At 41.2% G+C, this 18,529-nt stretch overlaps 1 protein-coding gene across 1 annotated transcript in view; it reads right to left on the reverse strand.

Annotated features, from left to right (window-relative positions):
* Positions 1–13,586: 13,586 nt before the first annotated feature.
* The window catches only part of LOC122334668 (serine/threonine-protein kinase pim-1-like), a 54,750-nt gene continuing 49,807 nt past the window's right edge, over positions 13,587–18,529 (reverse strand). Inside the window, exon 2 of the mRNA XM_043232678.1 lies at positions 13,587–13,681. Coding sequence (XP_043088613.1) covers positions 13,587–13,681 — 95 coding nt within the window. The remainder of the gene's footprint in view (positions 13,682–18,529) is intronic.

An 18,529-nucleotide genomic window follows, 5' to 3' on the forward strand; every position in this document is an offset into this window, starting at 1 on the left:
ACAGACCATGCCACAAAAGCAGCTGAAAGTCTCGTGGTTAACCTCCAAATCTTGCAAGAAATTTTATGATCGGCGATGTGAAAATAGGAAAAACCGTTGTGACCTCGAATCAGGAACGGCCCATCATCTCCCGGCGACCGTGAGAAAACCAGGCCTGCGCGGAGAAAGCAATCGCGAGGAGTCTGGAGCGACGAACCATCGCTGAGGCGGCATTGAAGGCCGATGAGCGCTACGAGACCAACTTCCATGACTGGCAGCTTTCCAATGTTACTACATCGGCAGGTGGCCTGTCTCAGCTGAGCTGGGAGGCACAGATGAACTCGAACAGACAGGCTGGGCACCGCTGTCGGTGCTGGCCGCCCGTGCCCTGACTGGCCCGCCCAGCGCCCGCCGTCCCTGTGCTCGCAGCCCCTGCCCACACAGCCCGCCCGGCATACTATTGTCGCTGGTCCCGCCAGCAACCACTGGGAAATGCCCTAGGTTTGCTGCCCAGCGCCCAGCCTCAGTGCCAGCGTTCGAGTAACCAGCCAGCGCCCGAGGTTCAGTGCCCGGCACCCAGCGGCTCCCCGAGTTCCAGTGCCCGCCCGGCGCTCCCAGTTCCAGTGCCGCGCCCGTGCGCCAGTTTCCCACCCTCCCACCTGGTCATACATCGGCCAGTGGATCCCAGCAGCCCCTACGCTCATCCTCAGCTCACCATCAGGCTTTCGCCGCAGGTCTGCCCGGTCCCCATCGCCGTCCCGGTCAGGCGATCACTTGCCTCCGTCAGCACTCCGAGTCCCGGATACTCCTGGCCTCGTGAACCCGTCGGCTCCTGGGAATACAAGCTCACCTCTCCGTGGTCACGTCAGTCACCACTTCACCAGGCTCCGCCGTCCTCGGCTCCGCCTTGGTCTGTCGTCGTATCCGTGTACGGATTCCTCCTCGGCCGCCTGCGTCCCTCCATCACCGGCTCTGTCCCGGGCTCCTCCTTCCCTCCGCTTCTCCTCAGTCCTCAGTCACTCTGGCTCACTTATCCCTTCGCTCCTGTCTCGGCGTCTGTCGCGAAGCGGTAGCGTCGCGCTGAATCTCAGCGCTCGCGTCACCTGGCTCTTCGGCTCTGCGCCCGGCCTCAGTCTCCTACCTGCTCCGCCGTCAGTCGGACCCATGGGGTCGATGGACGCTCCTCCTCATAGCTCCTCCCTCCTTGGGCGCCACCATGGACCATCGCCGTTAGGCTCTGGATCTCCTCCTGCTCCGGACTCCTCCTGTGTCTCGGCTCCTCCTCCTTCTGTGCCCCCCCTGGACTCCTGTCTGCTTGCCCCCTCCTGGGAACCGTCCTCCAGACCTCCTCCCAAGATCCGGTGGCTCCCCAGTTCGAGTTGTTTTTGGTAGGTGTTACTTTGGAAGTGCGGGCGCACCTTCGGGAAGAGGGCATTCTGTCACATCTCTGGACTTTGGTTGTTGTTTTTTTGTCATAAGACCTGTGTATCTGTACCCATGTACTTCCATTGCTTAGTGTCTTCCAGCTGTGTCTCGTTAATGTAGTTAATTCCCTGTGTGTTTAAGCCCTGTGTTTTGTGTGCACCCTTATCGGATCATCCAACGTTACTATGTTTCAACGTACTCTGTTTTGTTCCCGAGCTCTTTTAGTAGTTTTGTTTGCCTACCTGCCCCTGTATGTTTATTTTGCCTTTTTGGATTAAATCTATTTAAGTTTATTTTTAGTAGCAGTCTCGGCGCTCCTTTTCTCTCGAGAAACCACGAGCGTGACATATAAATTGTCTACACATTTTTAACAAGTTCCTCAGACCAGACCTAGAAGACCCTGTGCTGACACTGTTTACAGTACATGGATGATGTGATCATCTGCTTTCAACATCTCTAGATCAATGTCATAGAATTCCATCAAAGTATAACGAAGTAGCTCAGAAAGGTCACAAAGTATCCAAAGCAAACTGCAATATTGCTTACCAGAAGTAGAATATCTGGGACGTCTGATTTCCTTACGGTACAAAGCATTGCACTTATACGTCTAGAAGGCATAGTAAAAGTACCCCAGCCACAAACAGTAGGTCAAATGATGACATTTCTAGAATGACTTCAGTTTCAGTAGTGACTGGATGAAGATTATGCAATAAAAACTGGACCATTAAGAATCTCATGAAACAAGCAGAGTTACAAAACTCAAGATCTCTTTAACATGGCACACAGATGCCCTAATGGCCTTTGAATCAATTAAAAAAAGAGTTACAAAAAGCACCTTTAAAGTACGGACTACAATGACATTTCTACCTGTATGTGCAAGCAGGGTTGATGAATCTCCGCCACATTAATGCAGAAACATGTAAAGCATTGAAAAAACTGCCTATAACCAATACAACGCAAACTGAATAATGTAGCTCAAGGATCCCCATGCCACCAACAGGTCTTGCAGCAATTAATCTATTGTATGAAAAAGCATCTAAAATAACTATGTATACCCAGTTTTGATTTATACACATCACAAAACAGCTGAATTAATTGAACAAGGAAATTTGTTTAACACCAGCCATGCATTAGCATATACGCTTTACTTACATATCCAGACATTACTATGCTTGATGTAGTACCATTAATCCTGCCGAGTCGATACCTTAGGTATGAAGAGGTACACACGCGTAGTTGTGTAACAAGCTTCGTTAGCATTCACCAGATTACGTCCGGACGAATCCGATCCTGAAGCTGAAGTTACTGCTTTGTAGATGGGTCAGTTTAGGGAGCCAGAGCATTCATTGGGTTATGCTGTAATACAGAAAGATGGGAGAGAATTCGTATCGGTGTTATCTCAGCATTGTACATGCTATCTCACAACTAGCTGGAATTAAAGCTCTTACGACACGCATGTACACTAGCAAAGGACAGACAGCAATATTTTCACAGATTCCTTATATGCACATGGTGTGTATCACACTCTTTAGTGCAATGTAGAGAGAAGTGATGGAACCACCATTCAGCATGTGAGCAGATAGAACAACTGATTTCTGCTATGATGTTACCAAAGCATCTGGCGGTTGTCATATGCCCAGCACACAAAAATGACGCAGATTAAAAACAACCTAGCTGACTCAGAAACTAAGAGGCCTCTGGCTGGGTAGCTATATTGGCCCCAGAAGTTATTATAGAACCACAGCCAAGCTTATTGACATAGTCGATTCGGCAGCAAGCGAGTCCTATGAACGTCAATGTGGCATCAAAGAAGGTAACAAAAGATTCACAAAATATTTGGCGATCACCACGAGACCGTTATTGCACCTACATCGCTTCTAAATATTCTTATCCTAGATGCACATGGTTTTGACCATTGTGCAAAGGGAAATCATGAGAAAATTAAGCGACAAGGATATTGGTCTCCATGCTTATATCACGATGGTAGAGGAGAGTTTTTGTCTACATGTGAAGTCTGTGCTATACAATGTCCGAAAAGGTATAACGACCCAGTAGGCCTATGCAGTACAGAAGGTCCTTTCAAACATTTAGTTATGGATTATGTGAACATAAAGCGAATTGCAAGGGAAGGAATGCATGCTTTGTGGTTGTCGATAGGTTTAGCCAAGTGGGTAGAAGCAGTACCATCAGCAGATGAGAGCAGAGCAGTAATCAGAATTTTGACAAGAGAAGTGTTTCCAAGATTTGCAGAATTCCCTTCAGAAATAAAGATTCGGACAATGGATCAGCTTTTATCCAAAAAACTATAAAACAAGTCCTACAAATTTGAGAATAAAACAAGGCAGAAGCTTGTTTACCATCCTCAATCCCAGGGACAAGTTGAAAAAGTAAATGGTCTTCTCAAATCCAAAATTAACAAATATGTGCAAGCACTAAATTAAATTGGAGTTGATCTTTGCCTCTTACTGATGAGTTACACTTGTAAAACTAACGAAACACACATCTGCTTCACCCCTCACCAAATGCTTACTGGGCGCATGATGCCTGCACCATGTAACAGAGGTCCATACAAGGACCCCCACTAGAACAATTACAAATGAGTTAAATCATGCATGAAGAGCTATGGCTATCCATAAAGCTATTTGTGCGCAGGAAAAAGAAAGGCTGTCGGAACGAGCGAGAGCCAGCTCATCCCCATCACCCCAGGAGATCAGGTCTATCTGAGAGTATTCAGAAGGAAATGGAAAGGAAGGGCCACGTATAACGTCACAGCAGCAACACCAACTGCTGTTCAAGTAGAAGGAAGCAGCACTTAGTACCATCTGAATCATTGCACAAGAGTTCCCAAAAAGACCAACCACAATACAAAATAATAAAGAACATGCAACAGAGAAAGCTCAACAAGACAATGGCGATAATATTGTTGACCACATGCCCACAATCCAGCACATTTTACATGCAAATTTAGGTGGAAAGTACATGACATTTCTTACTAGTTCTTGAAGCAGTTAAGCTTAAAGGTCGCTGTTGGTAGACTCTGTACAACCCCAAAAAGAGGCACATCCAACAAGTATGTGTTTTGCCGTATCACGATAGAGAGTAAAAATAACCATTGTGCTTTAACTGCAGATTTTCTATGAACTAACATGCTTTTTTTTTTTTAACCTTTCACTCCTTAAGCCCATTCCACCACTGAATAAAAAAATAAAAAGGTTATTGCGACTTTATCTCACAATTCAGAATTTTTGTGATTACTACACCAATTCACGAGTTATAAGGTACCTTTTTTTATCTTATTTAAACACTTTCTGTCTGGCAAACACCACGAGATGTGACTCTTACAGGTTGAGGATCCTTACTTTTTATCATAAACAGGCTTTTATCATAAACAGAGCACACCACAGTACTCTTTAAAAAAAATAAACCATTATGTAAAAGTAAATGTATTTTGGTATGGGATTTTTATGTTAAGTGCCACAGATTGGAGAAATGTTTCCAGGAGGCAAATTTAAAATCTGATGTGTCTAGAAAATATGATGTGTAAAAACTTATGACATGATTGATGTTGAGAACAAAACCCATTTAGGAGTTTTCTAGTAGTCAAGTGGTAATAGGAGATTTAACACAAGAAGCAGGATAAGTTATGTTCAATTAAAGAGAATGTGAAATACAGTTTTTTTGAGAATAAGTGATCATTCTATGATATTTCAATCAATGTTTTATTTACATAGCGCTTTAACAACACAGGTTGCATCAAAACACAGTACAGTATAAAGCAGAAGAATACAATGACAGGATGTATAATGGCGAGTGAACAATTTGTTATTAAAATGCAGAGCGGTCTCTGTAATCAATTCAACGATAATCACTAGAGAAGTTGAAAGTAAATACAACAAAGCAAGCCAGGAACCGCAAACCCCCATCCATACAGAATGGAGAAAAAAAACCTTGGGAGAAACCAGAAGTCAGTTGAGGCCTGTTCTCCTCTGACCGGACCTTAACCTTAACTTCCAGTTCAATTTTAAAAAGCAGCTGTGTCAGATAAGTAAATGACTTAGTGAGTGGTGGTGGTGGTGGTGGTGTGTGAGTGGAGTGTGGTGGTGAGTGAGTGAGTGGAGTGGTGAGTGAGTGGTGAGTGTGAGTGTGAGGTGTGTGTGTGTGTGTGTGTGTGTGTGTGTGTGTGTGTGTGTGTGTGTGTGTGTGTGTGTGTGTGTGTGTGCATCAGGATCTGGTGATCGGTCCACGGTGCACATCTGGGTGTTCTAGTCTCTGATGAACATAATCTCTGGGTGCTGATCACCATCTGAGTCTGGATGTAGCTGTGAAACAGATTAAGAAAGAAACAGGACTAATATTAGCGTAGATGCCAAATTAACAAAGCGATGTCACAAGTACATTTGTGTTTTAGGAGTAGTGTTCGGTTCAGCCCGGATCAGAAATAATGCAGCTAAGTCTTTAACAGATTTGAATAATAAAAAGTGTGTTGGTATTACTTTATGTGTGAAGCTGAAGTTAAAAAAGATGTGTCTTTAATCTAGATTTAAACTGGCAAGTGTGTCTGCTTCCCGAACAGAGTTAGGAGATTGTTCCAGAAGATTTTGATATTCTAGGTATTATAAAATGGCGGGTTTTGAGAATGCAGCGGACATGCGCTGACTATAATGTGATAAGAGCTGTTTCAGAAGTATTGAGGCTAAACCATTCGGGGGCTTTATAAGTATTAACCAAGATTTTACCATCCGATGTTTGATAGAGCCAGTGCAGTGTTGACAGAACCCGGGCTAATAGTCATACTTCCTAGTTCTGGCGCGACTCTAGCTGCTGCGTTTTGGACCAGCTGAAGTTTATCAAGCGTGCAGAACAACCAGCAATAAGCATTACAATAATCACAACCTCGAAGTCATAAGCGATGAATTAACATTCTGCATTGAAGTTGAAAGCATAGTGCGTAATTTGTATATATTTTTAAAGGCGGAAAAACTACAGTCTTAAGATGCTGAGCTGGTTGTGAAGGAAAAGATTGCTGTCACGGCACACCTGAGTTTCCTAACTGATGAAGAACAATTAACAGAGCAGCCATCAAGTGTTAGACAGTGTTCTAGATTATTATATGTGGCGTTTTTAGGTCAATTATTAGCACCTCCGTTTTTCAAATTTAGCATTAAGAAGTTACTCATCATCCAGTTTTTATATCGACTATGCATTCTGTTAGATTCTCAATTTTGGTGTGTATCACCAGGCTGCGCTGAAATATAGGCTGAGTATCATCAGCAAAGCAGTGAAAGCTAACACTATGTCTCCTGATAATATATCTCCCAGAAGTAACATGTATAGGTTGAAAAGTAACGGTCCTAGCATTGAGCAGTGAGAACTCCATATTTCACTTGTGAGCGATATACCTCCTCATTTACTGCTACAAACTGATAGCGGTCAGATAGATATGATTTAAAGCCATGCTAAGGCGCTTCCTCTAATGCCAACATAGTTTTCTAGTCTATCCAAGAGAATGTTGTGATGCGATGGTCCCGAATGCTGCGCTAAGATCTAATAGCACTAATAACGAGATAAAACCACGATCCGATGATAGAAGCAGGTCATTAGTAACTCTAATAAGAGCAGTCTCAGTACTGTAGTACGGTCTAAAACCTGATTGGAAATCCTGCGCAGATACCATTTTTTCTAAAAGGAATACAGTTGTGAGGATACTACCTTTTTCTAGTATCTTTGACAGAAAAGGAGATTAGAGATTGGTCTGTAATTTCCTAAGTCTTTGAGGACAAGATGTAGTTTCTTAATAAGAGCTAAAACTACTGCCAGTTTGAAGGTTTTGAACATATCCTAATGACAATGATGAATTAATAATGTTCAAAAATAGGATCTATGACTTCTGGAAGCAAATCTTTTAATAGTTTAGATGGAATAGGGTCTAACATACATGTTGCTGGTTTTAGATGATTTAACAAGTTTGTATAAGTCTTCTTCTCCTATAATAGAAAAGAGTGTAATTTTTCCTCAGAGGATCTATAGTTCACTAACTGATGTGCAACTGTAGCTGGCGGCTGCGTAGTTACAATTAAAAAGATGAAAAGAAAACAGTTTGTCTCCTTCCTGACCTGGGCACTAGTTGGTCCAGTTGGAACTCTCAGACTATATGCCCATATTTCTAGATAGAAGCGGCACCACCCCAGGAGGGATGAAGACCATCTCATTTCAACAGGTCCATCCAGAAACTGGAGCACCACTTCGACATCAAGCCATTGAGACCCAGCAGTCTGCTGTAAATCTCAATTCAATCTCAATGCTCTGGTCTCCCTCCCAGGCAGGGAGGGACCAGAAACATATTCTGATATCACGACATCGTCTAGCAAATTCTACATAAAATGTTTCTTTACTTTCTTTTCATTTCTTATGTAAATGATTTTTCATTTCTTATGTTTATGTTTTATTTTTTCTTTTCAAAAAATATTCTTTACTTTTTGTAATTATTATTATTCTTGTTATTTCTTATGTTAATATCACTAAAAGACAACAATTTGTGACTGGTTATTACAAAATATATTTTTATTATTATTATTTTGTTTTTTTATATTCTTTACCTTTTTTTGGATTTTTAGTTTCTTTTATTTATGTTAATTTCACTAAAAAGCCACAGATTTATGACTGATTATTGCAAAAATATTCTTTACTTTTTTCAATTATTAATTCTTTTTATTTTGTATGTTAATGTCACTAAAAGCAACAAATTTGTGACTAGTTATTTTTTTAAATATTATACATAAATATGCTTTCCTTTTTAAAAATAGTATTATATATTATTTTTTCATTTCTTAATGTCACTAAAAAGCCACAAATTTGTGACTAATTTTTATAAAAATATTATTTACTTTTTGTAATTATTATTATTTTTTCATTTCATATGTTAATGTCACTAAAACTTTGTGACTGATTATTTCAAAAAATATTCTTTACTTTTTTTGTACTACTACTACTACTACTATATTCTCTGGTATAAAAAATAAAAATAAATAAATGAATAAATAAACATCATCACCCTATCTCTGAAGGGTGCCCAGCCACCCTACGGAGAAACTCATTTTGGCCGCTTGTATCCGAGGATCTCATTCTTTCGGTCATGACCCAAGATCATGACCATAGCTGAAGTAACATTGAAGATCAACTGGTAAATCGAAGAGCTTCGCCTTGCGGCTCAGCTCCTTCTTCACCATGACAGACCAGTACAGCGACCGCATTGCTGCAGAAGCTGCACCTGTCGATCTCGTTCCATCCTCCCCTCACTCGTGAACAAGACCCCAAGATACTTAAACTCCTCCACCTGAGGCAGGAGCTCCCCACCAACCTGAAGGGGACAAGACACCCTTGTCCGACTGAGAACCATTACCTCAGACTTAGAGGTGTTGATTCTCATCCCAGCAGCTTCACACTCAGCTGCAAACCGCCCCAGCGCACACTGTGAGTCTTGGCAAAAAGCAGAGCGCTATCCTGTAGTCGCCAAAACAGACCCTCAGCCCCAGCTGCGCCTAGGAAGAAATCCCTATCCATAAAAATAATGAACAGGACCGGTGACAAAGCGGCCCTGCCGGAGTCCAACATGCACTGGGAACAAGTCTGACTTAATGCCGGCATCAATGCCTGCTCTGATCATACAGGGACCGGACAGCCCTTGCTGTGGGCCTCTTAACCCGTATTCCCAGGCACCCCCAAAGGACACCACAAGGAACCCGGTCGAATGCCTTCTCCAAATCCACAAATCGCATGTGGACTGGTTGGAGCAAACTCCAGGAACCCTCCAGTATCCTGAAGAGGGTATAGAGCTGGTCAGTCTTCCCACGTCAGGACAAAACCGCATTGTTCCTCTTGAAGCTGAGGTTCCACCATCGGATGGATTCTCTCTCTAGTACCCTGGCATAGCTTTCCCAGGGAGGCTGAGGAGTGTGATTTCCCAATAGTTGGAGATCACCCTCCGGTCCCCATTCTTAAAAAGGATCCACCACCGGTCTGCCAGCCCAGAGGCGTGTCAGCCAAGACAGCCCCACAACATCCAGAGACCTGAGGTAGTCTGGGGCGGATCACGTCCACCCGGGCCCTTGCCACCGAGGAGCTTCTCAACAACCTCAGTGACCTCAGCCAGGGTGATGGTGAGTCCCCTGGGAGGTGAGAGATCCTCAAAGTATTCCTTCCACCGCCCGACAAATTCCCCAGTTAAGTGGTTGTTGGGTTCCACCAGCACCGTATGCGGTGTTGGCAGGGCACTGATTCCCTTTTTGAGGCGTCGGACGGTTAAGCCAGAACCTCTTTGAGGCCGTCGATGAGTCCTTGTTCATGGCCTTCCCGAACTCCTCCCAGACCTGAGTTTTGCCTGCACAACCACCGGGCAGTGGTCTGTAGCCCACGGTACCTGTCAGCTGCCTCAGAGTCCCACGAGCCAACCAGGCCCGATAGGACTCCTTCTTCAGCTTAGCGGCATCCCTTTCTTCCGGTGGGGTGTTGCCGCCACGACATGCCAGAGACTACGGCCACAGCTCCCGGGCGGCTGCATCGACCAAAGAGGCAGAACATAGTCCAGACTCGAACTCAACGTCTCCAGCCTCCCTCTGGATCGGTCAGAAGTTCTGCCGGGGCCGAGGTTGAAAGATCTCCTGACAGGGGGTCTCTGCCAAGCGTTCCCAGCAGACCCTCACGCGGTGCGTTTGGGCTTGCCAAGTCTGTCTGGCTTCCTCCCAATCCAACTCACCATCAGGTGGTGATCAGTTGACAGCTATGCCCCTCTCTTCACCCATACGTGTCCAAGACATGCGGCCCGAGATCAGATGATACAACCACAAAGTCGATCATCAACCTCCGTCCTAGTGTGTCCTGATGCCACTTGTACTGGTGGACACCCTTATGCTTGAGCATGGTGTTTGTTATGGACAGACCATGATAAGCACAGAATTCCAACAACAGAACACCACTCTGGTTTTTAGATCGGAGGGCCGTTCCCCCAATCACGCCCCTCAGGTGTCGCTAGCATCACCAAGGTGGCGTTGAAGTCCCCCAGCAGGACAATGAGTCCCTGATTGGATCGCTTTCCAGCACCCCTCCCAAGGACTCCAAGAAGGCCAGGTACTCTACACTGGGCCCGTGAGGCACAAATGACAGTGAGTCCTCCCCCAACCCAAAGTCACAGGGCGACCTCTCGTCCACGAGTAAACTCCAACACATGGTGGCTAAGCTGGGGCTATAAGCAAGCCCACACCTGTGCCGCCTCCCACGAGAAGATGGGTTCCAGAGCCCAAGCTGCGCGTGGAGGTGAGCCCGACTATCTCTAGCGGGTACCTCTCAACCTCCTGCAACAACTCAGGCTCCTTTCTCCCCAGAGACGTAACATTCCATGTCCCTAAATCCAGACTCTGTGTCCAGGGTTGGTGGGCCCACGGGAGGATATTTCCACGCCTTCGCATGCCGGCTTTTGCCCCAGGCCTGGCTCCGTGCCGGCGGCGCCACGACTCCGTTATTTTTTGTTATTCATAAGGGGTGGGGTGGACCGCTCTTAGTCTGGCTTGTCACCTAGGACCTGTTTGCCTTGGGATACCCTACCAGGAGCATATAGCCCCGGACAACCTAGATCCTAGGGTCATTCAGGCACTCAAACCCCTCCACCACGTTAAGGTGGCGATCCTAGGAGGGATAATTACTTTTTGTAATAATTATTCATTTTCTTATGTTAATATCACTAAAAGCCACAACTTTGTGACTGATTAGTACAAAAAATATTCTTTTTGTATTATATTTTTGTTCCATTTCTTATATTATTTTTTTCTTTTCAATTTTTTTTTTTAAATTATTATTCTTTATATATTATTATTAATTTTTTCTTCATTTCTTATGTTAATGTCACTAAAAGCCACCAATTTGTGACTGATTATTACAAATATAATTTTGTAATTTTTTTGTAATTTTTTTATTTCTTATGTAGTGTATTTTTTCTTTTCTAAAAATATTTTTACTTTTTTTAAATTATTTTCATTTCTTATGTTAATGTCACTAAAACATACAAATTTGTGACTGATTATTACAAATTTTTTTTTTCAAAAGTATTTTTACTTTTTTTTCATTTCTTATGTTGTTTTATTTTTTCTTTTCAAAACTTTTTCTTTACTTTTTTTGTAATTATTTACTTTATCATTTCTTATGTTGTTTTTATTTTTCTTTTAAATTTTTTCTTTACTTTTTGTAATTATTTCTTTTATCATTTCTTATGTTGTTTTACTAAAAGCCACCAATTTTTTTCTTTTCAAAACTTTTCTTTACTTTTTGTTGTAATTATTCTTCTTTTTTTTAATTTCTTATGTTAATGTCACTAAAAAGCCACCAATTTGTGACAGATTATTACAAAAATATTCTTTTTTATTATTATTATTTTCTTTTCAAAAAATATACTTTACTTTTTGTCATTTTTTTTTTCATTTCTTATGTTAATGTCACTAAAAAGCCACCAATTTGTGACTGATTACTACAAAATAAATTTTTTTAATTATTTTCTTTAAAAAAAATATTATTTAATTTTTTGTAGTTTTTTTCTTATGTATGTTGTATTTTTTCTTTTCAAAAAGTAATTTTACTTTTTTTAAATTATTTTCATTTCTGATGTTAATGTCACTAAAACGCCACAAATTTGTGACTGATTATTACAAAAATATATATTTTTTCAAAAGTATTTTTACTTTTTTTCATTTCTTATGTTGTTTTGATTTTTTATTTTAAAAACTTTTCTTTACTTTTTGTAATTATTTTTTTTCATTTCTTATGTTAATGTCACTAAAAAGCCACCAATTTGTGACAGATTATTACAAAAATATTCTTTTTATTATTATTATTATTTTTTTTTTCAAAAATATGCTTTACTTTTTTGTCATTTTTTGTTCATTTCTTATGTGGTGTATTTTTTTTTTTTTCAAAAGTAATTTTTTACTTTTTTAAATTATTTTTCATTTCTGATGTTAATGTCACTAAAACGCCACCAATTTGTGACTGATTATTAAAAAATATTCTTTTTTATTATTATTATTTTCAAAAATATGCTTTACTTTTTTTTGTCATTTTTCTTTTTCATTTCTTATGTTAGTCACTAAAACGCCACAAATTTGTGACTGATTATTACATTTTTTTTTCAAAAGTATTTTTACTTTTTTTCATTTCTTATGTTGTTTTATTTTTTTCTTTTCTAAACTTTTCTTTACTTTTTTGTAATTATTTATTTTATCATTTATGTTGTTTTATTTTTTTCTTTTAAAACGTTTCTTTACTTTTTTTGTAATTATTATTCTTTTTACTTTTTTCATTTCTTATGTTGTTTGATTTTTTCTTTTCAAAACTTTTCTTTACTTTTTTTGTAATTATTTTCTTTTTTTTTTATTTCTCATGTTAATGTCACTAAAAGCCACCAATTTGTGACTGATTATTAAAATTTTTACTTTTTCATTTTTAATTATTTTTTTCTTTTCAAAAATGTTCTTTTGCTTTTTTGTAATTATTAATTTTTTCTTTTTTATTTATATTTTTTTCTTTTGAACATTTCTTAACTTTTTTGTAATTATTCATTTTTTCATTTCTTATGTTAATGTCACTAAAAAGCCACCAAGTAGTGACTTACTTTACTTTCTAGAATAGTATTTTTAAAAATGTTATTTTCTTTTTTTTTACATTAATGTTACTTATGAAGCATCAATGTTACATTTATGATTTACCTTTCATTAAGAATTTGAAGCACTAAGTAACTATGTTTCCATGCACTTTTTCTATGTTTTAGTTTCTACAGACAGCAGCACTCTGAAATATTACATTCTTTTCATTCTTTGTATTTTGCTGTCTGCCTGTGCTCTGATGTGCATGAAAACAGTCTTCGTTTTACCTAGACCTCCAGAGTATCATCCAGCGGTGCTCTTCCAGCTGCTGGAGCGCCAGCCGTGAGCTGGATTACGGCTCAAACTATGGAAAATAAGGTCATGGTACGCTGGGAAGAGTTCAGAGAGCATGGTTAGTATCCTCACATCAAACGTAACAGTAAACGTCATCTGAACAGGAAAACTGAGTGCTCACCAGTGGATAAGGTGGGATCCATCTTGAGGTAGCCATGCTGAATGGCATCAAAGCTTTCAAATGGCAGATATCTGTGCATGATCTCAAAGAGCAGAACTGCCAGTGCCCAGACGCTCTGCTTCTGCGGCGTGGAAAACAGAGTGCATGAGGACCTCAGGAGGGGTGTATGCCTCTGATCCTGTTAAAAAAAAAAAAAAAAGACACACGGTTTCAGTGCTTCTGTACGCTTCACCATCAACAACACAACGTCACGTGATCATCAGCAGGACTCACCTTGGTATTCGCTGCTGTTAAAATCCTCGCCATGCGGATCAGACGAAGCGCAGCGAAGTCAATGAGATTGAGCTCCAGACTGTGGAGAGTTACCAGGATGTTCCTTGAGCGGATATCACCGTGATAAACTCCATGCTTATGGCAGTGTTTGACGGCATCAAGCACTTGATACATGAACAAGCGTGCTTGTGCTTCACTGATGGGGCCGTTGAACAAGATGTAATCCTCCAAGGTCCTGCAGGGTTCAGGGTAATCCATAATGAGAGTGAAGCTGCTCTCATTCTCCACCCACTGGTGTAGCCGAATGATGTTGGGGCACAAGGAGCTTCTCCCAGCCGGAGCATCAGAGCCACTTCAGCAAGCACCGGTTTGGAGTGACCAGGCTGAGGAGAGACAAACACAAGATCTGTTAGTTTGCCGTCTTCTGTTCCAGCTGCATGTCAGCTACAGGTTATAAAACACACTTATTCTGCAGGTTTAGCCAACTTACAATGTCAAGATAGCGGTCCGCTTTTGCGCTTGGGAATACACTTCAGAGCGACCTTCACTTTGTCGCTGAATAAATGTGTTCCCTCATAGACCTTGCCGAAGTTCCCGGAAGCGATCAAATGTCCACTTCAAACAAAGACACAGTGGATCCTGAAAAGCACACAGAAACAGAAGATGGACTGTAAGTTCCTTTGATTGTCAACAGCAGAGTTGAAGTTAAAAGTTGATGTAATTTCCCAACAACAAAATGATGGCCAGTGAAAATGTTGAGTGGCTAGTAAATTTGGAAAAGTCTATAGCATCAATAAAGAGAAAATAAGACAGAGCAGAAATGACATGTTGCCAAGCGGTAATGGCTCACCTTGGGGCAAATCGATTTCTGGATCAGGAGACACTGTGTCCGGTGTCTTTTCTGACTTGATCGACGGTGACACTGAACCGGACCCGGAACCAGACACTGGAGAGAGCAGAACTGCATCATGGGCCTCAATCTCGGGACATCTTCTTCCTCCTCAGGAGAGGACTGGAGGTCTGCAGAGACCTGGTCCTGCTCCTCCGGCAGAACGAGCTGGGATTGCTCGAGATGCGGCTCTGCTTTAGGAGGCTGGACTCTGTCCTGGTCACAGCAGGGGAAGAGCTGCTTCACAGCCTTACATGCTCTCGGAAGAAGGCACGGACAGCTTTTCTCTTCCTTCCTTTCTTAGCTTTTTCTGAAACACATGAAGAGCAAACCATTAGAAACATCCCTGACCACAGATTACTGTGAACTACTAATTAAACATGGAAACAGCACAACAAATGTCATTGTCAAATTATTAAGTCTTATTAAGTCTACGTGTACATTTAATACATTACTATTGCATACTGTTTTATAATGTACTACAGTACGGAGATGCAGATAATTGGCACTTTTTGCAATAAGTTGTATAAATAACAGAAAATGGTGTCAATAGAATCCATTGCTATTTGCTCTTAGTGTAAACTGAATCAATAGCTAAGAAAATATGCTATTTTCACTGCAAAATAACCTCTATTGCTATTTACACTTAGTGGAAACAGATGCTGCCAATTAATTATTGACAGACAGAAATAACAATAAGTAAAGTAACAATGGCTCACTGTGACTCGGATTCAGAGCAGATGAATCTGGAACAGGCGTTTCCTCGATGATCCTGGAGGAAACACGGCACATACAGCGGCAGCTCCAGATCGGCGCACACCTGCCCGGCAGACACAGCAGCTCAGGAACAGCAGGATCCACGGCAGCTGACGGACCTGGGACAGGCGTCCCCTCATGATCGTCCAGATGAGCGTCCGCCTGAGCTGAGAGACTCTCCACTCGGTCCGGCCAGCGGGAAGAACCGCCGCTTCACAGCTTTGCACAGCTTCCTGAAGAACGACTCTCGCTTTCTCCTTCTTCCCTTTGATAGCTGTGCCTGGAATGAAGAAGAAAACAGAAAATATTAGAAACAAACATCTCTAACCACAGATCAGAAACAGATTACTTTTCGACACATTTCTGACAGTGAACTGATTCAAGCTGAAAATAGTACAGCTCTAATAATGAGACATAGAAAAATCTGCAGTTAAGGTAAAGGCCGGTTTTACCTCTTATCGTGACGTCTTAGTTGTGTTCAGAGTCTACTAACAGCGAATCTTTAAGTTTAACTGCTTCAAGAACTAGTAAGAATTGTCATGTAGCTTTCCACCTGCTAAACAATCTCCTAACTCTGTTTGGGAAGCAGGCACACTCTGCCACTTTAAATCAATATTAAAGACACATCTTTTTAACTTAGCCTACACATAACACACCAACTGTCACGCTCTGGTCAAGGAAGTAAACAGAGTCACTGTAATAGAAAAGGGGTTCTTTAATGAACAACAAAAAGGTGGCGAACAGCCTCAAACTTTAACAAAAAGAACACAGGAACGTCCAAGTTCTTTCCTTTATCTGGATATTACTCTCCAGGGGAATTCCAACGAGAAGAGCAGACAGGCTGACGGGAAGACGGCCGGAGTACTGTGTTAGTAACCTCAAGGATCGCCGTTGTGGAAGTGGTGAGTGTGGTTTATGAAGGGTGGTTGTTGAGTGGTTACAGGTGTTGCTGATTAGTACTCGGGTGATTGGGATTGTGTCCATGTGGTGAGTTCGGTTGAAGGTGGAAGTGATGACGTGACACCAACACACTTTTTATTATTCAAATCCGTTAAAGGTTTTTTAGGCTGCATTACTTAGATTTGCTGTAACCGGGAACACTACTCCTAAAACACAATGTACTTGTGACATCGTAAAAAGAATGGCATCTACGCTAATATTAGTCCTGTTTCTTTCTTAAACTGTTTCACAGTTTGTATCCAGACTCTCTCTCATCGGAGACCAGAACACCTAGATGCGCACCGTGGACCGATCACCAGATCCTGATGCACACACACACACACACACACACACACACACACACACACACACACACACACACACACACACACACACACACACACACACACACACACACACACACACACACACAGACAGACAGACAGACAGACAGAGACAGACACAGAGAGACAGACAGAGTCACTCACTCACTCACTCACTCACTCTCACTGCTGCGTTTAAAATTGAACTGGAAGTTAAGTGCTGGGCGTCCGGTCAGAGGAGAACTGACCCCAACTGAGTTTGGTTTCTCCCAAGGTTTTTTTTTCTCTATTCTGTATGGATGGGGTTTATGGTTCCTCTGGCTTGCTTGGTTGGGACACTTAACTTCTAGTATTTAAAGTCGAATTGATTACAGAGACCGTCTCTGCATTTAATAAGAAATTGGTCACTCACGTCATTATACATCCCTGTCATTGTACTCTTCTACATTATACTGTACAGTGCTTTGATGCAACCTGGGTTGTTAAAAGCGCTATATAAATAAAAATGATTGATTAATTGATTTTATGAATAAATTTGCATTGCTAATGAAGAAGTTTTTGCTAATTAAAATATAAAGTAAATCTTATAAAATTTAGTTACCATTATAACTGCAGTCAGAGCCAAGCTAAAAACCCCACTATTTAGAACCCATCTGTTTTTGGCATTTTACATCTGTTGTCTTACACCTGTGATCCTCATTTAGCAAGGGTATTACAGGAGGCCACCATATATTACCGTGACGTGGTAGTGTGACGACCATATAAAACCCCTGAATAGTGGTGAGGGGAGTGCTGTCTATAGAGTGGTTCTGTGAGGACCTTAGACAGTCTCGGCTTGTATTGATCAATAAAAGTCTGAATTTTTGCTATCAAAACCTAATGCTCGGAGTCTTCTTTAATCCGGGGAATCCACAACAATTGGCGTCACGAACAGGATAGAAAAGGACAACAGGGTGGACGACTGCGAGCGAGTTTTGGACGGACAACACAACAACTTGGCCAAAGGTAAGCAGTTTTTGCTTCATAGTTAGGTTGTGTTGTTCTCCAGAACCTACTCGTGGTGAGACACCTTATGTTCTTCTAAAAATAATCGAACCAAGTGAAGAAAAGATTCTTATAATTGAAAGAAAATTGGGTTTTGATTTCAAAAACACTAAATGCATGCAGTAATCTGTATTTTCTGTTGGATTGGACTTGAGGAGAACAGTAAATGCAGATAGAATATATGTTTGTTTGTAGATAAAAGGAAAAATCCTGCAGGTGGATTAAAGCGCGGCTGTGGGTGAGTCCAAGAGAGGTGTCAAATTCCTGAATTCAGTGTAAATCCCTCCTTGGCAATTAAAATTCCCAATTTTTGTGGGTATTGGACAAATTAATTACATTTCAAACTCAAGTAAAACGCAGAAAGTAATACAAAAACGACAATAGAAAAATTCAAAAAGGATAAAGGACCCGTGATTACATAAAGTGACAATAAAGTAAGGTATAACAATCGGAAAAGAAGGTTAAAACTGTTTAAAGCTGGATCATGCCAATACCAGACATTAATTGAGGGGTTTGTTATTTTGGGCTAGCTCTGTTTGTCTTATGTGTTTATTATTAATTTGAAAGATAGATTGCTGAAGGTTACATGTTGAAAAATCTAGATAGGGAGTGGAAGAAAAAGAATTGAGGTCTATGTGTGGGCTAGAATGAGTGTTAGTTGAATGACTGTCTGAAGGACCACGTGTGAGGTATAAAGTTGGGAAAAAGATTGTTTTCGCTTGGGCAGCAGAAGTGTAACAAGTGAGGCAGAGTACCTGGTTGTTAGGTAATTTCATTGGATTGAGGAGGAGTATCTATGAAA

The sequence above is a fragment of the Puntigrus tetrazona genome, unplaced genomic scaffold (genome assembly GCF_018831695.1).
Source record: "Puntigrus tetrazona isolate hp1 unplaced genomic scaffold, ASM1883169v1 S000000616, whole genome shotgun sequence".
In the NCBI taxonomy this organism is placed as follows: domain Eukaryota; kingdom Metazoa; phylum Chordata; class Actinopteri; order Cypriniformes; family Cyprinidae; genus Puntigrus; species Puntigrus tetrazona.